General features: G+C 30.5%; 1 protein-coding gene across 5 annotated transcripts; it reads right to left on the bottom strand.

Annotated features, from left to right (window-relative positions):
* Positions 1–14,584: 14,584 nt before the first annotated feature.
* On the bottom strand, positions 14,585–19,324 carry LOC140865391 (uncharacterized). Of its 5 annotated transcripts, none has more exons than XM_073270023.1 (8): positions 19,307–19,324; positions 19,126–19,177; positions 16,881–18,428; positions 16,350–16,601; positions 15,763–15,843; positions 15,298–15,397; positions 14,977–15,185; positions 14,585–14,772 (listed from the first exon to the last, which is right to left on the bottom strand). In XM_073270023.1, the coding sequence occupies exons 3-8, from the start codon at positions 18,108–18,110 to the stop codon at positions 14,713–14,715; spliced, it is 1,932 nt and encodes a 643-aa protein (XP_073126124.1). In that variant the 5' UTR covers positions 18,111–18,428; positions 19,126–19,177; positions 19,307–19,324; the 3' UTR covers positions 14,585–14,712. The 5 variants fall into 5 exon arrangements, with proteins under 5 accessions (XP_073126124.1, XP_073126121.1, XP_073126125.1 ...); XM_073270020.1 differs by lacking the exon at positions 19,307–19,324 and adding an exon at positions 19,264–19,304; XM_073270024.1 differs by lacking the exon at positions 19,307–19,324 and adding an exon at positions 18,644–18,933 and having other exon boundaries at positions 19,126–19,138.
* Positions 19,325–23,936: the final 4,612 nt, after the last annotated feature.

The raw sequence follows: 23,936 nt of genomic DNA on the forward strand, positions 1-23,936 counted from the left end.
GGGAAAATTCCGCGATGACAAGTCGAATCCCAGCTTGCGTTGGTTCTTTACTATAAGCTATATTCGATCTCGAAAGTTTGAAGTATTCACGGCTGTTAAAAGTCAACAAATGATAATCTCCAATTTAAAGATAAAGAATAGCATAAATATCTAAAATTTAAAATTAATAATATCATTAATTGTGTACTCTATTTTCAAAATTATTGGCATCCCTCAACTAAATTATTGTTTTTAACTGAAGCTTCATTAATTTATATGAAAATACATGTATTATATAATATATATATATATATACACACAACACACGCAAATATAAATTATATAATATATAATATTATATATGCACACGACACACACAAAAATTAAAATTAATTATAATTTAGGTAATGTGTCTTTATGTTATTTCGATTTTAATCTTCCATACTAGGATATTTTAAGGGATAATCTCAGTCATGTGGCTTTAATTATTAAACATCAAACATAAAAAAATATATATAATGGATCATATTTTTGAGTAACGTAATAAAATTTTGTGTCAGTTCTGATGCATTAAAATGGCAGCAGAAAGAGACCAATGATGAAAAAATATGATGAGCATATGTCAAATCAATATATAAATAAAATATTAAAGCCGTGGCAGAATTCACTTCTCATACGCCACATTTTTTAGAACACAGAAAGCTGAAACCTGCCTGGAGAGATAATTGAGTACAAAAGACACAAAAAATAACTCATTTTTAAACAATTAAATAATTATATAAAAGTAATAGTAATTAGTAAACCTTTTTTAAGTTTGAAATAAAATTCAAATTTTTTTTGAAAGAAAATTCAATTGAATATCAAACAAACAAATAAATAAATTCGTTGATTTGGCTTTAATTATGAAATTTTATATTCATTGAAAAATATTTTATGCAAACGTATACGAGTAAGTAAAATAGTCAACAAATACAATTATGTGGCATATATGCTCGTGTTTCGTACTAGGAAATATGGGTGATTCCCATGTTAGGTATTTTCCCATAATCTTTTAAAAACATTTTAGGTTGAGCTTATCTGCAAGAATTTAAGGTTTTAGATTTTAAATTAAATCTGTATGATATATTGTTTGAATGAATTTGTGTCGGATGAATTCTAAATATAATTTTTTTACTAATCTGTGTAGATGCAATAGTAATTATTAACGGATTTGAAATACAAATAAACATATTCAATTACATAGAAACTATACATTTTTAATGCCTATACCATTTCAAATTGCATTAAAGATCGTATAACCCAAAAAATAATTTTAAGAGTAATGCTAGCTAGATGTACTCTCTATTCAAGATAATACAATATAATAACAAAAAAATAAAAGAGATGTACGTATTTAGATTAAATAATACGTACGTTTGTCATTTATAACGTAAAATATGTTTGAGTATAGCCTGAAACTCACATCCAAAATTTTCCAAACTTTAATTAAGTCACTCTGAATTAGGTTTAGCTTTAATTATATTTATATATAATTCCAAACATATTGGATTAATTAAATATTAGACATGAAATGGAATAAAACAAACTTTCTTGAATTGAATCGGATTCAAAATTTTCTCCCTCAATGTTTAAAAAATCAAAATAAAAAATACATATAGGCATAAAAAAATTATTGAATCTATTTGTATATTCGGTTAGAATTTGACTACCAAATCGAGGAGCATATTGGAGATGAACTGGTCGGTTTGATTGAGATGTGACATATTTGAAGCTTTAATTACATGCATTGAAACATCTAGGTCGTAAGTTGTTACTGGAAAAAAAAACTAAATAAATATATATATATAAATAAAATTGACCATTCATAGATTCAATAAGATACCATGTTTTTCAGTAAAATTCACACACACACCAACTTTTTATAGTTATCTTGATCCTACAACAATACCATATATATTGCATGCGTGTCTGAAATGCGACTTCAAATTTATGTTCAATACTTTATATTCAATACGTTACGTAAGTGGTACAACTATATTTTTGGTAAATGAATGATATATTATCTGTCGTATACAATGTATACATCAATTTGGAATGCTTTAATCTGATATAGATTTTATTATTTGAAAATTAAATATTCAATATTATCTATATCATATTATTAAACTTGATACCTTTTAATGTCATGGTTCATTGTCACAATAATATTCCTTTGATAGCTCTTTAATTAGGAAATATTATAGTATTTTGGTGGATATTTATATGTGTAGAACCGAGCGCTTGCCGTTTTAAAGCTGTAGCTGGTGGTAATGTTGCAACTCAAAATTTTTAAACCTAGCACGGACAATTATTGCACCCTAACAATCTTCCTCCCAATAATTGCACTTCTTGCAATAATAAGAATCGAACTCATGACCTTGACTCTGATATCAATTATAGGACCGAGCGCTTGCCGCTTTATCAAAAGCTATAGCTGCTGGTAATGGTGCAACTCAAATCTTTTAAACCGCACAGCAGCTCAAGCTTCATGGTTAGATCGATCTACCAGCAGGGACAATTATTGCACCCCAACAATATGTGAAATGTCATTTTTGTTTTTTTTTTGTTTTTGGTTTTATTTTCATAATTTATTTTTTTTCGTTAAAAAAATAGTGATACAAGCACGCAACGTGTGCATCTGAGTACTAAAGTTAGATTATATTTTAGGAATTAGAAGAACGTTAAAAGAAAATTTGTGATTTTGATCTTTAGCGATACACTTTCGATTATTTTTCCTGTAACTTTAGTCTCCTTATTTTCTTTTTTTTTTTCTTATTTTTTTTTTTCGGAAGCTCTGATGTGATATTGCATATATGTTAGCATAATGTTTATGTTGGTATTATGTTAGTGCTATATCGACGTCAGATTAGTTAATTTTAGAGAAAAAATGATTAAAATTAATTATAAAAGAACAAAGACAAAAAAAAAAAACTATATCTAAATTTGACAACATAAAAAAATAAAAATTAAAAAAAATATTTTTATGTATGTATGTATATATATATGTGTATATATATATATATATATCTATCTATACTATTATATAAAACTTGGGCATCCTTTAATAACTAATTTTGGTGTGTCAAGATGACACCAATATTCTTCTCCATTTTACCCCTATTCATTTAGAGTTTTCCGCACAGCTTCTCTTTTTTTTTTTAAGGCAAAGGGCAAAATAACATTTTGACAACTTCCATAATTCTAATTTCATCTCACGTCTCTCTTACATGTTTCCCAAAAAACGTTCTTTTCTTCTAAACCAGAAATAAAAAATAAATTTTATTAACAAAATACTGCAAAAGCACGCAACGCGTGCTTCGGATCACTAGTATATATAATGCTTCAATGTGAGATTCAGGAAGTATCTTCTGCAAATGCAATTTTGGAAAAAATGAATAGGAGAAAATTAAATGTGAAGTATATATTTAGTTGTGTTTTCGATAAAGAGCAATTCCGATAGTTGTTTTTAAATATTCCATGGTTATTATAGTCTGTTGAAAACTTTATGTTTTGGTGTTTGAAAATCGAAGGCGCAAAAAGAAGAAGAGATAAACTGATCGCATCTTATTGGCGATAAACTGATTACATTATAAATAACGCTAAAACTGTTACGCAAAAGAAGAAGCACTAAAGTGGAGAGAAAGTGCTAGACTGGTATCACAAAAGAAAAAACGCTAAACTGATTGCATTGCAGAAAACACTACAATATTAGTTTAGCTCATTACAACAGCTGCATCAGTCGGCCGCTGTCACTTCTCTAACTGTTGTTGAATCTCCGAACATTCATAAACATTCATATGTGTCTTTTATCAGTTTTACTCCATCTCATCAATCTTACATACACATTCGAATTAGTGTTCAAAATCCGCACTTTGATTTCCGTACAATCTTTTGTTGTCAATCTGCATAGACACAAAGGTAAGACAAGAATTTAATAACTAAATCGATTGAATTCGAACTTAGCGTGATCAAAATATTTTGAAGTATATTCACCTCCTCCTATACACTCAAACTGATCCTATCATACATAGTTTGTTAGAAAATAGCATAAAAATAGAATTTTTTTGGGGATTAATGAAAAGTTGAATACAAAATAATGATTCTATTGAGAAAAATAGTTGAAAATGCACTTTTAGAAGGAGCAAATTGTAAAATAATGTTGATAAGGGGTGGTTTTTGGTATATCGTATCAAAAATATTGGTATGAAAAAAATTCATATTGGTACCGATATCGAAATTTTGGTATGAAAAAATTCATACTGATATTGGATAGATACCGAAAAAAATTCGGTATACCTAATAAATGTTTGTATATCGAAAAAATTTCGGTACGGTATCACGATAATTTGGTATTTTGGTACGGTATGCCAGTCATTTGTATTTCTTGGAAATCAAAATATTTTGCAAAAGAATTATTTTACAATAAATAAATTACCATTTCCCCAATTCCATGTATGAATGCATGTTTATAATGCGACTTCAAATTATATATTCAATGGATTATGTAATTGATCCAGCTATATTTTTTTGTCAAGTGAATGCAGAATGATATAGTTTCTGTCGTAGGTGTCGTATCATTTTGGTATGTGTTAAAACTGTTTAATTTTCTAAATGGTATGTTGTTATTTTAAAATTAGAAAATTATATAGCATTGAACCTAGATAAAATAATAACCTCTCTTAAAAAAAAATTCCAGTTTTGAGTTAGTTTATTAAATCAATAATTTAATAAGATAATAAATTTTCAAGAAACTTTTATATAAATATGCGGTCCCGTCAGTATCCTAAATTAATAATCCTCTAAAATTACAAAATATATATAACTAAGACAAGTTAGTAAAATGTGATTATATTGTTTGTTTTTTTTTTCTTGAAATTCAAATATAATTGAAATGTGATTCTAATTGAATTTCATCTTTAACATTTCTCATTACGTCCAAAAGTCCTCGTGTTGCATTATCAAATTGTGAAAAGTTTTTTTTATTTATCTATGAATGTAATTTTCTTCCGTGTAACTAATTCCAAAGATATTGTATCATCAACATCATTATCAATATGTGATTTCAATTACGTTAGCTATAATTTCTTCTAAGTATTGTACTTATGAGCACATTCATTTTTACCTCGATAATATATAAACATTTCTTTAGTAAATAATACGAAAAATACATGTGCCAGATCAATTTAATTATTATATATATAGTATTTAGATAATAAATGCACTCTTCAATTAAATAACAAATTGTTAATTTTATCCATTAATTAATAACTCTATAAATTAATAAAATTTAATGGTCTTAAAATTATTAATTTACAGAGATTTTACTATACGCTATAATATGATAGATTATATTTTTAGGAATTATAGTTACTATTGTCAAATTTCTGTATCTTAGTTATGCATGTAATGCCCCGATTTTATTATAATTGAGTTTAATTGAGATAATCAGGATTTTCAGTATTTGAGGGCCGTTTGATAATTCGCAGGGGGTCATTTTGCAAACTTTGAAGAATTGAGGGACCGAAATGCAAAAATTGGATTTTATATATATTATATCATGCAAGTTGGCTTCATCAGATCACATCACTCCCTCTCCTTCTCTTCTCCATCCGTGTGTACCGATCAGAAGCCATGGAAGGCGATATTTCGAGCTTCTCTTCCATCCGATTTGCACGATCCGACCGTTAGATTTTCATTCCGAGTTGAGATTCACGATCACCGCAACGAGGGCTTCATTTTGACGTAAGTTTTGCTACGATTATCGAACTTTGATTTTTTTTTTTTGGGTTGTCAGAATTTGATAATCTTGGAGTATGTTGTTCTTGAGCTAGCATAGATCGTGTATTCGAAGTCGGTTTGTAAAAAGATCGAAGTTTGGATTTTATATGAATTTTTGAGGCATTTTCGAAAATGGAGTTGTTGAATTTTGATGGATTTTGATGGATTTTGGATTGTTTTGTTGGTTTAGAAGATGATATGGATGGTTTGGGATTGTTTGTTGTTATTGGAGATTTTTGGTTTGACCGTTTATAGCCGTTATGCCGTCGAAATCGAGTTTGGATTATCAGTTGTTTAGTTTCGATTTGATTTCCGGGTTTGATTGACTTGGTAGATTGATATCGAATCCGTATATTCTTTATTTTCAGATTTGGATTGGAGTTTCGGGTTTGGATTGAACTTGGAAGTTGAATCGAATCGAGAGTCGAAGACGGTATATTGATTGAATTTCTTTGTTTTGATTTGTTGTGATTCTATTGAGTATTTATTTGAGTTCGTTGTTATTTTCAGATTTGAATCCTCGACGGACTTGAAAGGTAAAAGACGACATTGACTTGAATGGGGTTGAATACTCGAGTTCGATTGATTCTCGAGCCCCGAAAATCACATACTGCATGTTAATTGCTTGTGTGAACTTGGTTGATTAATTGTTTACACTTGCATTCATATTGAGCCGATTATTCGATTCGTTTTGAAGATAGACGTTTTAGGGAGCTATATCGAAGTGGCTTTGGATTTTGAGTTTTTCCAAGTGCCAGAATACTTTTTATAGTTGCTCTAAAGTCTAGGGGTTGAGTTGAACGACATCCACCCCGAATGGGTGTGTCGGTGAGTTGTTGTGAAGACTTGGCCCCGGGATCCCAACTGAATACCGATTGATATTTCGATTATCTGATTTGATAGTCCCGAGTTTTGAAGTCATGCATTCATTCATTCTCATTTTGATTTGTTATTGATTATTACATTTCAATCTGAGGTGTTTATTTGATATTGCATGTCTGTCTCTTTTACTTAGAAATTATATTTCTAACCGGTTTATCCGGCTGTTGTCTTTGTTTGTATGTGTACTTGGAAACAGGAGGATTAGGAGCTGGACCGAGTCGTCTTGGTTAGCTTGGGGTGAGATTGATAGAAGTGAGACTCCGCGTTGTAGGGTCGAGTCGATTGTATCTGTATTAGTTTTGTTGAGTCGTTGGAATTTTATTTGTCGAACTCGTTTTATTAATTGTGTTTTGTTGGTATTTTGAAACCCCCTTAATTCACGTTTGAGATATATATTGAACCTGGATTGCTTGGATTATGGATTCGAGTTTGTAAAGTTGTATTTTTATGCCTTGGATTTTATGCAGCCGAGTTGACGGCGCGGGCGCGCCTTTGTTTCGCGAGGTCACGGCGCGGGCGCCCTGATTATTGGCGCGGGCGCTTTGTTCCTTGCGAGGTCGCGGCGCGGGCGCCCTGGTTCTTGGCGCGGGCGCGCTGTCTTTTGCGAGACTCCGGCGTGGGCGCGCCGCTTTAGGCGCGGGCGCGCTGTTGTAAAAAAAAAAAAAAAAAATTTGATTCGTTTTTACGCGGCTCTTCGTGATTGATTTTGTTTAATTATTCGAGAATAGGAGATTAGAAACGGGGTCTCACAATGCATCTTTATTACTATTATTATTATTTTTTTCAATTTTAAATTTTTTTTTTTTACGTAAAAGCTATGGTGTGGTACCGATACATCAACATGTTAGTATGGTTCGTTCGATCCTACCTCATGGGGTAGGTGGCAGCATGTGAGTGGTCCATTTATGTGGGGCCCACGTCAATTGATGTGGGGCCCACATGAATTGGCCAATCACATGCCTACACGTACCCCATGGGGTAAAACCAATGGGATAGGACCGAAAAATCCATGTTAGTATCATGTTAGAGTTACATTGCATCATATCAAAATCAGGTCAGGAAAAAAAAAACAAATAAACAAGGACATATGATTAAATCTAAATTTGATAACATAAAAATCAAATGCAAATTGCTCAAAAATCCCCAATGCAAACATGTTTTGCTCTACACTCCTTAGCCACTTTTTTGTACCACAATTTTTGTTATTTTGTACCACATCTTGTATGATTTTGTACCATATCTTGTATTGTTTTGTACCACATTTTATGACTAGTGACCCCAAAGCAAAACATGTTTGAATTTGAGGATTTTTGAGCAAATTGCCCAAAAATCAAAATTGTAAAGAATCAAACATGAAATATCAAAATAGTAATTTTTTCTATATGAAAGAATCTATGTGAGATTGTGGAAGTATTTTCTACAAATGCATTTTGGAAAAATGAATTATAGAAATGTGATTATTTAATTATGTTTTCATTAAAGAGAGATTTTATTCAGTACATATATATCATGTTAAAAGGTATTTGATAGTTCAGTTTTTTAAATGCTACATGGTTAATCTAGAACGAGTTTGCTTACATAATTTTTAACTTAAAAAAATCAAATAGGACTAAATTTTCTAAGTGATTTTATTTATTAAAAAAAACTGACATTGTTCTAATGTTCAGACAAATGTTTAAAAGTGTTTAGTTCTTATTTTTAAACAGAATAAGAAGCCCATAAGTTAGAAATTCTTACTTCTAAAAAAATAATTTTTGTAACCAAACAATACACAATTTAAATAAATAATTTTTTTAAAATGCTTTTAACTTTTTGACTTATCCAACAAAACGAACTCTTAAATATAATTATTTTCTCGAGGTCGGCAATATATAATTCCATGGCATATGGTTAGTTAATTTTTTAGATACAACACCAACAAAAATATAATAAAGACAAAAAAGGAGTTATGCAATCAACAAGTAATATTTGCTGCGAACCAAACGACATATCAAAGATTGTGAAATCTCTGAGCACGCCAAAATATTTGACCCTTCACATTTAATTTGGTAGGCCTGATTTAGTTGACAATTTTTATTTATTTTGGTTTTTAGATCTGTAAATAGTTTAATAGACCATTGTCTCCAAACTTCAGTTAAATCTAATTAATCGATAGTAATTCGAAAATTCAGATTTAATATTTTAAAAAATAAGATTTTTTTTTTAAAAAAATAGATGTTCAGTTCATCACCATTTTCAAAATTTAAAAATACTCAATGAAATGGTTTCACTGAGCAATTTTGTGAGACGGTTATTTGACCTGCCTCAAGTTCAACCCATGAAAAAATATTATTTATATGTTAAAATACTAGTTTTTACTGTTTATATGGATCGAGTTGACAACTTCGATATTTTCAGATATCTATTATTTGAAAAATTATTTGTTTTTTAAATTATAAAAGCTCTGAATGTAATTTCGAATCTCATTTAATTAAATAATATCAATATTATAAATAAAACAAAAAAAAAAATTGAGGCTGCAGCATCCCATAATTTTTTTTAAAAAAATTATTTTTTAAATTACTAACCATTGTGTATTGTGGGCGGTAGGCCGTGGAAGACCTTTTCATAAAACTCCTTGATTTCTATGAAAGACTCACTGAAAATTTCATATTAAAAAACCAATAAAGTGAATAATAATAATAATAACATTAATTATTTTTTGACAGGTAAACAATTGTAATTTATTGAATAAGTGAAAGTTTTTTTTATTACAAGGTTTATCAATCAAAATAGAAAATTTTCATGCCCGCAAATCAATAAAAAAGAGGAAGAAATAGCAAAAGCGACGATCGAGTGTGCTGTAGCATTCGTCGATCTTTTAACATAAAAAATAATCATTTTGTGATCTCTGTAGCATAGCCAAAGAATGGTGTCTCAGTGATTTTTTTCCCTTTTTTCCCACTTTGCATTTCGGATTTTGGTATACACCTTAAGTAATGTTTGCAACTACTAAAAATAATTGATTATAGATTTTTTCCATAAATGTTTTAAAAAAAATTTATAATTACTTTTTTGTAAAAATATAAAATTACTTTTTAAAATTACAAAATGATTCTTATTAATTTAAAAATATTTATTTCAAATTGCAGTAACACATGCGTAATACATTAGTATATATAGGTAGTGTTTGTAACTTTTAAAAATAAATAATTATTAATTTTTCTTTAACAAATTTATTAAGATTTAGAGGTTACAAACATTTTGCGGAAGTTCGCTAATTATCACGTGACTCTGCACCCCAAGCTGGGGACGTCTCAGATTGACCAATAAACGAAATTATTCGAAAACCTTTTTTTCTAAAAAATAAAAATTTAAAACAAATAATAACTTCCCATATTTATTTACAAAAATAAAACCAAAACAGAAGCCCAAATGAGCGTCTTGAATCTTTCCGGCCCAAATAAGATAGCCCATAATGGTTCATTTGGGCTGATCTCGGGGCCCAAACGGGATTCCAAGATATTGTATGTTTGTGTTAACTTGTATATTATCTAGCGCCTGTTTCGTTCCGGATGATCCGGAACCTTCTGAATTGAGAAGGAGATTGAAGGTTTTAGGTTTCAAGTTTAGAACATTTAGAATGGTTTGATTATAATTCATGACCTTTTAAATCGTATAACAACCAAAACAATAATTTAATTATAGTAAATAGGTGAATGTGAATAATTGTTATTTTTTTTAAATTATGAATAGTGATGAAGAAAATTTGTCAAATATTTAAGGATAATGCTATGTGTACATGGAGTTTTACAAAAAAGCTTACAGGTCATGTTAAATTAGGAAAGTATATCAAAATTCTTTTAAATATCTTTATTTTCAACATACAATTATTTGTATTGTTCAAAAAAACTCTTAACAAAAAAATTATTATTTTTTATTTTATTATTTATTGTGTAGTATTAGGGATATCAAAATTGATCCCGACACCAGTTAACAGATAATTATCGGATTAAGGTGGAGGTTTTGGGGTTCAGGTTAGACCCGAAATATTTGATTTTTTTAAAATTTTTTTACAAAATAATTAAATACACATAATAATAATCAATATATTTTAATTTAAATACATAATAACAAAAGCTCACTTATATAATTCTATATATTTAAATTTGAAATTTCAAGTGTACAGATTTTAAAATATACTTAATACACAAAATAAAAATTATTTTTAAAAATCAATATTTTACAAAATAATTATTACATGTTGAAAATCTATGATACAATATACAATATTTTTTTTTCAAACATAAAATATATAAAAATATATTAAATATTTCTTAATTCTATAAATAAGTAAAAAATTTTTAAAAATTTCTCAAACCAAATCCGAATAAATCAATAGCGATCTTCTCGAACTCAACTAACCCGATCAACCCAAACCTACATAATTTGATTTTTTATTTTGTTTTTTTAACAAAATAATTAATTATTACACATAATAATAATAAATATATTTTAATTTAAATACATAATAATAAAATCTCACTTATATATGATTTACATTTGAAAGTTTAATTTAAAAATTTTAAAATATATTTACTACAAAAAATAAACAATTATTTTTTTTAAACTCAGTAAATAATTATATTTTCATAATTTTATTTTAAAATTTTATAAAATATTTTTTTTTGTTGAACTCAGTAAAATTAATTCTATAAGTAATTAATAAAATAATAATAATATTTTTGTTAAAAAAATTTTTGAGCAAGACAAAGAATTGTAGATTGAAAAGAAAGAATTTTTTTAAAAAAATTTGAAATACTTTCCTAATTTAATAGGGCGTGTAACCCTCTATGTAAGACCATATGTACATATAGCATAATCCAATATTTAATTATACACATTGATATTATATTCGATTTGTAAATGGACACATCGGAGTTGCATGCCATTTTGACACTCCTACCATGCATGCAATGATGTTTTGACAAATCTAAAGATGAATATATTTACCGTAAAAAAAAATAAAATAAAGATGAATATATTCAAATTTTATTTCTTTGTTGAGAAGGGGGTTTGACATAAATTGTGATAGGTAGATTAAGAATATATAAAAATATTTATTTATATAAATATCGTCAAAAATGTTATTTATATAAATGTAACATTAAACATGCATATTCCAAATTAAATATAAACTCGAATACTCATTTTTTGCGACTAAAAACACATGGTTTTTAGGCATAGATTCTGTCTTCTTTTCTTTTCTTTTCTTTTCTTTTTATTTTTCTTTTTTCCTTTTGTTTTCAAATCGAGCTTATTATTTAAAATTAAAATTTGACGAATTCTATGAACCATTAAACTACATAGTATGATCAAAATATCTATAAAAAAGGGCACTTGAAGATAAATGTCAACGAAAATCAAACTAACAGTATTCCAAACTTCTTTATGAACTAAGGTTGGTGGCTTTCTTTTTTTATTTTTTCACATATGATGGTTTTTAGATTATCTTCTTAATTTTTAAACCAAACACTACATTTTTAAAAAGAAAATCCCTTCAAAAAAAAAATTTTCTCCAGTTGGTTTCTCTAACCAAACGCACTCTTTGGTCAGCATTTTCTGAAAAATCAGACTAACAACTTAAGTCAAGATTTTTAAGGTAATTTTTTTTGGCTTCAAACTTGAAGCATATATCAGCTCATGCTGTTTTGATTGGTTAATTCAAATTAGATACGCCGCCTAGTTAGATTTTTTCACAAGTCACAAGTTTTGAGCATTGACAAAATCTTTCATAACTAATTTCGGGATTTCAAGTAAATATAATGAGTAAATAACATTCCTTACCATTGTAAACTTTGCTTGATTGCTCCGAAGGAACGTAACATTAATGGAAGAGATGGTCATGCATGATGAATAATAGCTTGTCCGGATAGCCAACGGATGACGCCTAGAAACCGTCTTAACCTTCGTGCATGTATACATATATAGAGAGAGCGAGTTTTGATTAATCTCACGGAATTTAGGCAAGTCATCCTTGGCTACCAAACCGACTCTTAATCTTCATACAAGACCTCTCTTCCTGTATATATGGATCGCTGCTATATTTTTGAAACTCGATAAATGATATAAATATTGTTGCAATGCGAGCTTTTTATAGAGGGAACCAAATTTAGGAGAAGATACATCTTTGGCAATTCGAAGGGGCAATTGCATATCTTTGAGAATGTTATGTGTGATATTCAGTACTCTCTTTTTCAAAGGGAATTAGGTCCTCTAGTGTGAGGGACCAAAACCACCATACCAGTCAACATCGACTTTAATTTGCTTGTAATATTTAGGATCAAATGTCTATTATTATATTAAATTAAATCACAATTTGAAGGTATCAAACATTTAAAACCATGCAACAAACGATTTAAATCATAGTAAACAGGTGAAGGTAGATAATTACGTTTATTTTTGTAAAAAAAAAGGTTAAAATTTTGACTAGTGATGAAGAAAAATTGTCAAATATTATTTATTATAAACAATGATATTCAATTTGTAAATTGACCCATCGGAGCCAGTTGTGGAATTTTGACATTCCTTCTAGCATGCATGCATGAGGTTTTGACAAATCTTGAGGGGAATATATTCAAATTTCATTTTCTAGATTAGTGGGGTTGATAATTAGATAATTTGTTTACTATTTTTCTTGCTTAAGGTTGAAACATATATTTAACTTTAACATACATATTTCAAAGTGTAACATATAACCACTTGATTAAAAAACATGTGCATGGTTAGGGTTACTAATCATGACTTAATTAAGTCTATTTTTTAAAATTGAGATTAATTCGTAAAAACAAAATTTGACCTAGACTGTTGATCCAATTATAGAAACCAAAACTACGTATTTTGATCAAAATATCTTGAAAAACACAAAAGTCCCTTGAAAATAAATGTCAACGAAAATCAATTTGACATATATTCCAAACTTCTTTATGAAAAAGGTTAACAAATAGATGGAAGACGTCTCATTTTGCATCTTTTCCTTGTCTTTGGAATTTCACGCAAAAACTATTGAATTTGACACTCATAATATTCGTGTCCATGAGATGCGGCTTTGAGGGCAAATATTAATTATAATAATTAATAATAAATTATTAATTTTTACACGTGTTTTTTAAAAATCTTTTTTGAGGACATACATAACATAATATATTTTAGTATACGTGCACAAATGTTGTGTGTGTAAACGTAATAAATGAATATTATATATTATTGTTCAAATTCTGAATGAGAGATCGATCAAAGAAAGTTGATGTGGATTGAAGAAATCGTACGTGATTTAACAATTAAATTGGAATTAACATGTATTTAACAATTAAATTGATTGAGAAATCAAATATTTGAATTGTGGAAAGGAAGTTAGTGGGAATTTGAGGGAAAAAAATATCAGAATTGTGGAATTAATGGAGGAAAGTGGGAACGTAAATTAATTTGTTGAGAATTAGGCAGCAAAATGATATTATAGCTTGAATAATATTTCACCATGTTATTTATACGAGGATTATATTTGGACGTTCAAATATTTTCTTTTAAAAATTTCGATTTATTTACGATACTTTACAAAATTAAATATGACATGAAATTTAATTAGATGATTTTTTTATTGATTACTTCATTAGAGTTTTTTTTTTTTTTTTCCGGAATCATTAGAGCTTTTCAAAACAAAATATATGTATAAGTTAAATGTATGGGAAGACAGTTTACAAAGTAAGAAAAAAAACTTCACCAAATACTCAATAGTATACATGCATCATTCAAAAGGTTGCGGATTTTTGCTATAAAAAATGTATATTTTTCAAAACCAAATGGTATAGGAATATGCAAGTTTCAAGCAGTACTGGAAGCCAATGTGCATATCCCTTCTTTCTTATTCATTCATTTAAATGAACAGATGACAAGAATTTACAGGGAAATGGTGTGTTTATATATTATAGCACCTGCTAGTTTCAAGGAAAAAAATTGTACATGTATGTACATATGAACTGGATTTTTAGGCCAAGATCATCCTGAACTTATGTCGAAATACTTTGGATTCGAGGGACAATCGTGCTCGACCTGCAACTGCATCATGGAATGAACTGAGTTTAAGAAAATGATAGATCAATCAAAAAGCAAGAATTAATCGGATGCAGCAGCAATCAAAAGATATTTCAATCCTATGTATCAAGCCATCTTTGACATGTTTGGTATCCTGAGAATTTACAAAAGTATATGTCTATGATAAGAATTATACGGCAGCAATCGAGTACGGATCGATGCACATACCTTGCCCTCGTCCGAGTCAGAGTGCCGCTGAGGGAACACCACTCTCATATCATTATACAAGTAGAAGCGGCGTTCCCCTTCGGTGTCCACGCCTCTGCTTACAGGAAAAGAAGATGCGCCGGATCTGCATTTCTGACCTCTTTTCAAGCACTTCTTTCGGTGGGGGCAGATGAAACGCAAATGCAGGGCATACCGCAGAACACCAGAACCTGCATTCTCGTATTAATCTTTGACGGGCTACAATGTTACTATCTGATTTTGTTATGCACACCAGACCCCATGTGTAGCAGCAAACACGGCCCTATTTCTCAAAAGAAATACCTGATTTGGGATTTGAGGGGAGCCGACCTTCGTTCTTTACGCTAGAGTCTTTATCTCCACTTCGATCCACACCTATACTGGCCTTTTGACGTAGGAATGTCTATTAAATGAAATAAATGACCATGGTGAGATTTTGATTTTCAAATAAATGTAGGAAATATAATTTGGCTAGACAACAAACCTGATGAAAACATGTATAAAATTTTATTTAGCTGCCAGCTACTGAGCAAGAAAACTATAAAAACTACGACTAGAGAAGTAAATTAATATTTGGTATTCTGAAAATTTGACTAAAGATCAGATGATAATCAATGTGTTATCAGATAATGCGGCAGCAGCAGAGTTAAAGACACCAAGCCGGAATGCGTATGCCATGTACACTCATTGTAGTCATTATAGCAGCCATTGTAGCGATCAAGGCAGTTATATGTGGGGTGATTCCAGAAACAAATTAAACAAACGAACCTTCGTGCCAGCTGGCATGTCACTCAGATCGTAGTTACAAAAGAATGTATGTATTGGCGTTCTTTCTGGATTGCTTAGGACCTGCACAAGAAATCCCATTATCATAGCTGAAAGTCGTACTAATCACAGATCATGAGTGGTTTTGCTGTCATAAGAATTGGTTTATGAGCTCAAAAATCGGTTTATGTTAAGTGCCATATCAAAACCATGTCGGCAGGACAAATTCTTAATGATCATACAATTCCTCGTCTCAGAAGAAATATTATTAAAAATTGCCATGTAGGTCATTTATCACCATCAGTCTCCAATGTATATCATACATTCTACAGTATATCCTACACATTTAACACAAGAAGGTTGCATAGGGAAAATAAATAAATGGAAGTTCTCTTCTTCTCCTTCTTCAAGATTTAGACAAAATCTAGTTTCCGTATTTTAAACAACATTATAACAATCGAACTTCAATGAAACTAAGTGCTGAAGCTTGATGTGAAAAGTTCTTATGTGTCCAGAAGGTTCACATATGTTGAGCACCCCATAAACCATTTTAATTTCAGGGTGTGATGGGCAAAAGAGAAAGAAAGTACCAGCTGTACGCGCCCTTTCATAGGTACGCTCAGACGTGATTTTTCATCAGACGAGCCATTAGCACTTAGGCTTCTCTTAAATTTTGGAGCTTCAGTTTTGCGTGCAGACAAACGGCCAGAGAGATCTATAGAGGAGTAGTACAACAAGTATTTATCACCATCTACACTAGTTACGGAAAATGGAAGTTTCTGCGGAGGAGGAGAAAATTTTCCCCCAGTAATATTCAGAACCGCGAGGAAGCCATCAATTTTCTGCTTGAGACAAAAAGGAGGAAAATTAAGATATGAAGCTGAAAGGCTTTTGGCCACTGGATAATTATATATTGCATGATTCTCTACAAATAAATATTATTGGGAGGGGTTTGCTGAGTGATTGCATATGTTGTACACCGAATGAAAACCGATGCTTGGGTGGCTGTGCGTTTTCAGAGATCGCTGTTGACATCCATTAAAGTTTTTGTACAGCAATATAGTCTTTCTTACAGTTGTACTTCAATTTTGAGGAAAAAGATGAAGAAGAATTGCACATACCTGACTAACCACCCCAGAAGCTAATCGACCTGATAACAATGACTCCTCAAATGAACCGATCAAGGATCTTCTAACAGATAGTCCACTTAGACTTCTACCCAACTTGGCACTTTGAGATGTAAGCGTTGGATTATTTCCTTGTGTGAGTATAGAAACTTCGGAGGTCAAAATCTCAAAGTTAATCGGATCATTTTCATCTTCTTTGAAAACTGTGCTCGCCGTGATAGAATTACTATCTTTTTGAGAAGTTAAAATGCTAGAGAAAGTTCCTTCCAAAGACTCTTCCACATCCTTAAAACTAATATACCTCTCATCATACTCTATCTTGGAATCCAAGGATAATCTTGAATTTCTAATCTTTCTAAAAAATCTTGGTCCAAGAGGAGAAAGAGATAATGGCGGAGACACAACAATTTCCCGAGACAAATCCGTTACCCCGTTAGTAAATGGTGTTTCGGTTGTTGCTTTGTAACAGTTAACACCATGGAATGAGGATGGAAGATTCTCAATCGGTTCGGAGTTTTCAAGCATAGGCCCATCAATGACAACCTTTGAGCTTGTTTTACAATCTTCTTCTCCTAAATCATTACTACTACTTAGAAATCTAGGTGCAGACAAAATTGATGGACCAGCATAGACCATATTGCCAATATGAGCTTTTTTATTCTCTTTCAAGGTGAAGTTATGATTGCCACCCGAGACATGAAAACTACTCCGATTACCAGTGTCCCCAATTTCTAAATGTTCACCGCTAAATTCATCAGAAAAAAGCATGCCATTCAAAGGTGATAATAGCCGTTTCCTAATAACAGAACCTGAATTTTTAGTTGTGCCACATGGAACGACTCCTGACCGTTCCTCTTCACGTGGATCAGAGTTGCTAATGGATGCAAAAGGTTCAAAACCCACTATCCTAGAAGCTGGAGTTTGAATATTGTTTCCACCATCATCAGATATGAAATGGTTCTTCTCTCTCAAATCAATCTTCAACTTGTGCATTTTATGTTTTCCATCCTTGTGAAAACCAAAAGTGTCCGGATTTTTTACAAGTTCCCTTGAAGAAGTACACAGGGTGTCCCCATATATTCTGTTACTTGAGCTACTTATTTCTATTTTACTTGTGTCAAAGCTAGTTACACTGATATGTTGAGAAGGCATTTGCATGATGGTGTTAGGTGATGTCGATACATCTTCACCGATCTTGCCTAAGGAAATTTGAGGCAATCCCATGGTTAAACTGGTAAACAAACAACTATCTTTTCACTAACAATGTCTCTGTTTTTCCGACTAACTAGTCGCGCAAGAGAACATCCTCTAGCCCGTTTAAGTTGCTGAACTTCGACAAGGGAGTAGGCAGAGCTAACTGAACATAAGTACCAGACAATGCACCTCTGACTATATCAGGCAAGCGGCAAAAAATGCTCAATCTACCGATGCCATTCCATATACCAATCCATTTGAACAACCCAGCAACTCAAACACAGAACAATATATGAAGATATCACAATATGTGCTGGCTTCATTTATTCTATCCGCAGCACGATCTACCTGAAAAAATTCCATAAATCGCTCGTCAATCGCATCATTGTATTCTCATGGCAGCATTACCGCGTTGAACAACATCATACTGATATTTTCATTAGTCCAATATTTAATGCTATAATAGAATAACAAAATTGCTTCAACTTCAATTTTTTCACTGAAAGAAGAGTGAAAATGAATTTGTGAATCTGGAATGAATAAGATACACAAAGAACACATACACAGACTTATAGGTCGACTGAAGGATTTAAACTCCATTAACACAATGCTGATTTCATTTCGATCCATAACTAAACCGATGCTCCCACAGAAATTTCTCAGAAAAGGCAGCAACCATTTCCATTTTCAGTACAATCAAATCGAAATCATAAACATCAAGAAATCAAATAATAAAAAAAATATTTCTCCTCACAATCATTTCCATAAAGGAATCAAAATACGAAATACATGCGAATCAAAAGGACCCCAGAAATCCTTTAGGCTCAAATGGTAAGAACTCCAAGAAAATCAGCTGTTCATCATCAATCGCATCAATCAGAAATCTGAACCAAGTGTTGTACAATGCAAAAGAACAAAACCCATCGAAGGAAACAACAAAAATTCCGTGAAACGCAACAAGAACTGGTGAATCAACACCATAAGAACAGATAAAGATTCAATCTTTCAGCATAAAAGCTTGGAAAAAGATATTCCCAGAACGCACCACTGAGGCATTTTGTGATCATTATCTGGAGATTATCAATTGCTCATTTTTCCTGTGTCAGTTTTTGTTTTATCAAAAATGCTGATTAACATGGAAAAGAAAAAAGAAAAAAGGGAAATGAAGTCAATATAACCATACTCAATTCTTCTAGCGGCTCCTCGCATTTCCATCTGTTTCTCACCTTTTCCTTCCATTGTCTAAATTTGTTATTGGGTTTTAGTAATTCTTTCGTTAATTCATTACAAATACATATACACATTTGTACATAATATATCCAAAAATATATTTAGCCGTTTATTTGAATGAGGGTGAGCTTTTTGTTATGTTTTTTTAATAATGTAATATTTTAAAAATATTGATTTATTTTATGATTTTTTTATAGAAAAGTTTTCATAAAATCTATATATATTTTCGAAAATTACGATAATCATATTCAAAAGTTTCTTATATGAAGGAAATTTGAAATCTAGTATAATTCAAATTGTATTAATTCATGAGGAAGAAATCTGAAATCGACTTGAACTTTGTCCATTCAAGTAAATTAAAAAAATTGAAATTAATGAAAATTCATCATCTCAAATTTATCGATCCAAACACGATTGAACATACTGTTTATTAATTATAAATAATTCAATTAAAATTAATAATTGTACTCTGTTACGTATGGCATTATGATTTTTTAAAAAAACTCAGTTTCCAAAGTAAACTCGAATATGTGGTCGGATTCAATTCATTTATCAAATATTTGTAACTGGTTTGGATTTAAATATGGATATTTAATTGACAGAGTAAATAAATGTGGCATGCCAAAAATTCAACTCGTCTATATTAATTATACCATATATAATAAGTAATTGTGTTATAACTTAATAGTATTTCGCTGCACGCTCGTATATTTCGTTTTTTAACGAAGAAAATAAATAATAAATTATAAAATTTAAAAATAATAAAATATAACGTTTTTTTAAACAAATATTCACAAAAAATATATATATCTTATAAAGTGAGTGTTATTTTTGTAAATAAAATAATATCAAATAGCGTGAGCTTTTAATGGCTAGAAAAGAGGAAACCATTTAAAATTACTATTTCTCCCATTAATTTTGATTTTATTGAAAATTAAGTTATGAGATAATGGTAATTTCAAATCAAGCTTCACCAATTAATTAAAAGTTTATTAATTAAAGGGTCTCTACTTTAATAATATAGGAAGACTCTACTTTAATAATATAGGAAGATATAATTATATTGGAGAATATTTACGTAATTCGATTTGTTTATTATTATTATTATTATTATTATTATTATTTATGGTGATTATATATTTTTAAATAATTAAATTCAAATAATTAAAAATAAGAAGAAAAAATAAATAAAATTGGTTGCAGTGTGTGTGTCCACAAAGCAAAAATGGAGATTGGGTTGTGATAATCGACACATGGTCTGCACATAACTTATACGTGCTCACTCATCACTACATAAGCGTAAGCGTCGTGGAGCATCAAATAATCAAATATGATTTCATATAAGGTTTCTCAAATTGATTTCTTAAATTAAAAACATATTTTAGTGAATATGTATCTAACATCAAAAATCACGTAGAAGTTATTATACAAGTTTACAACATCCATTTTAATATTTATCATAATCTTGAAATTTTTCAAAAAAGATTATTTATAATATAACAAAAAATTCAATATATGTGTTCACATCTTATGTAAAATAACACTGATATACATATGCTTGTATAGTTGTATGTGTATTACGGAAAGGTCGATGCTGGCTTCAGGGCACTGATGTAAAATAACATTGATATACATATGCTAGTATGTGTATTACGGAAAGGTCGATGCTAGTACCCTGAAGCCAGGATCAATGGCCCGGATCAATTTTGCAGGTCAATTCAAAGAGATCCGAACCGTTGATACCCCACCCAAAACTACACGAGTGGGGTATCATGATAGCATCGACCGATTCGTGTATTACATAACCAAACCTATTGCTTTTAATTCTCTACACACATGATGACATTAATGAATCTATCCCAACTTATGGGATGCCTAATTTCGACGATTTTCAAACGTATTAATTAATGTAAATTGTAATGTAATGAACTCTCATTAATATTTGTTCTTTTTGACAAATTACTAATTTTCAACTTTTATATATATATATATATATATATATGTGTGTGTGTGTGTATGTATGCGCGGCCCATGAGATAATACCTAGGCTTGATATGTCTGGAAATCTTGTATGCATTGTGTATTAGGCATTTGAGGCCCATGAGATATATTGTCAAAGCCCAATAAAGCCCAGTTGTGGTCGACTTTAATGGGCCGGATCACGGTCATTAATTATAAATTTTGGAAAAATATCAAACGTTTGACACCACTGCAGTATTACAAATTTTATTTCTTAAATTTTCAACTATCAACGACGTTCAAAAATAGAAAATTCAATATCGAACGAGTAATAGGCGGACTGATTCACTCATGACTTTCAAAGTTCAATTAAATATCGTAAAACCACAATTTTCTATGCATGGAATTTTGATCAAATATGTATGAACGAGTCCTCGTTAGTAATTAAAAACATTGGTCAATTCTATTGAATCCAGCGAATTAATTACATCCAAATGTGTCGGAGCAGATGTCATGTGAGACTGATCGACTTGTTCATATTTGCGGTAAAACTAATATTTTTTTTATGGATTAGATCGAATAACCGTATCACAAAATCGACACGTGAAATCGTCTTATGTTTAGACTAACAATTTATTGACTTTCCACATCTATCACTTTATATTTGATAATATACAAATTCCATATTGTGGCAACTTTGAAAAATGGCATGGAATATATTTGGAATCCGTTGAATGCATTTGAATAGAACAGGAAGACATATTATCGATATTACTATATTATTAAATAAGAGATGTTTCGAGTAACATTCTGACATCCAAAATATATTTAATTTTGTTCTAAGATACTCTTCTTTTTCAATATGAAATAAAAAAATTAACGAAGAAAAACAAAAAAGAAAACCTGAAATATAATATAATATAATTATATAATTATATTATTATGTTTACATAAAATTTACTGAATTTATTAAAATTTAAGATATATACATCCGTGACGTATCAAACCACGTAAAATCATATATAAATACTTATCTATTATGTACAGTAGTCGCAATGTGTGTATTGTTAAACATGAATATTTATTATTATTTTTGTTATATATTTTTAATACATTTAAATTTAAAATTAAAATAGAGAAAATCATGGGCACACACCATGTCAAATACATATAGAGATAAAGTTTTTTTTTTTCCTTTTTCCTTTTTCCTTCTTTTTGTTGATTTTTTGAAGGGTATTTTATTAGATATTTCATATCTGACTCCACCAAATCAATTTTAATTCGATTTTTAAGTGGTGTTTTACTTTAATAATATAATAATAAGATATGTCAGTGCTTTAATTACGGATGGCTCATGGGATACTGATTTAATTCATGCCAGATTTAATCCATATGTAGCTGGTGAAATTATCAGAATCCCTTTGCCCCATCCTCTAGAAGTGATGCACTTTTCTGGAGATTTGATGCGAAGGGTAAGTATTCAGTAAAAGATGGGTGTCGGTATCAGCGAGGTCTATTTGCTGTTCCAGAGAATCAGCAGACGTTTCCTAATAAAAAATGGTGGTCTTTTCTCTATGGTGGTCTTTTCTCTGGACTCTCTCAATACCACCTAAAGTTCGTTTATTTTGGTGGAAAGTCTCAAATGACTGTATTGCATCAAGACAAAACTTAGCCCGACATCATGTTCCGGTAAGTGAATCTTGTGAGCTTTGTAGCTTTGCTTTTGATTCAACATGTCATGCTTTATTCTTCTGTAATGCTATTAAACACCTCTGGAAGGACACCCAATTTGTAACATCATTTCGTGGATGTCAATGGGCTTGTACGATGGATTTCTGTTGGTGGATGAAGGAGAAACTGAGCAAGGAAGATTTTGAGGTTTTTGCGATGCATACTTGGGCGGTCTGGAAATCTAAACAGAATTTTCTACATGGGGATCGAAGAGGTCCAATTCCAGATGTGTTGGGATGGAGCTTGGCACTTCTGTCAGATTTTAGAAAAGCCAGAGAAGTTGTTGACATTGGTATGGTGTTGGAAAGGCCTAGTTCGGTGAGGAGATGGATTGCGCCAATCCTGAATGATTTGAAGCTTAATACTGATACTGCTTTCAACTCAGCCAGGAATCAATTCAGTATCGGAGGAGTGGTTAGGGATAGTCAAGGTCATTTACTGCTGGCCTTTGGCAAGCAAATTAATCAACCTCTTTCCGTTGTCCACGGTGAACTCTTGGCAATCAGGGAAAGGGGTCTTGCTTCTTTATGGAAAAAATTTCAGTAATGTGCATATTGAATCAGATTCTCTGTTGGCAGTGCAAGCCGTCACTATCAATCAGGAACATCTCGGATATGTTGGCAGTTGCGCGGAGGAAATTTCATCAATGTTGAAGGAGCCAGTGGTCACTAAGATTGGGCATATCCGCAGAGAAGCTAATAGAGTAGCTCATAATCTAGCTCAATTTGTTTTTTCTTCCCAATTACCTTTTGCTTGGGTAAATGGTGAATTTTCTTCTTGGTTGGTTATGCTTGTAATGAACGATTTATCTTAATAAATTTTACAAGCATTCCTTTCAAAAAAAAAAATATATAATAATAAGATATATATGCCAGTCGAAATATATCATGTGCAAACAGTAATAATAAGTTCAAGGTTAGAGATTAGGGGGTGTAT

Source organism: Henckelia pumila, chromosome 4 (genome assembly GCF_033568475.1).
Source record: "Henckelia pumila isolate YLH828 chromosome 4, ASM3356847v2, whole genome shotgun sequence".
Classification (NCBI taxonomy): domain Eukaryota; kingdom Viridiplantae; phylum Streptophyta; class Magnoliopsida; order Lamiales; family Gesneriaceae; genus Henckelia; species Henckelia pumila.

What these genes read in the sequence shown, in the direction of transcription:
- LOC140865391 (XM_073270023.1), bottom strand. Translation starts at nt 18,110, where the DNA reads ATGGGATTGCCTCAAATTTCCTTAGGCAAGATCGGTGAAGATGTATCG. An exon ending in TGAAAGGGCGCGTACAGCTG is followed by an intron (nt 15,844 to 16,349) that starts GTACTTTCTTTC and finishes TTTCTTGTGCAG; the next exon opens with GTCCTAAGCAATCCAGAAAG. An exon ending in CTGACTCGGACGAGGGCAAG is followed by an intron (nt 14,773 to 14,976) that starts GTATGTGCATCG and finishes TCCATGATGCAG; the next exon opens with TTGCAGGTCGAGCACGATTG.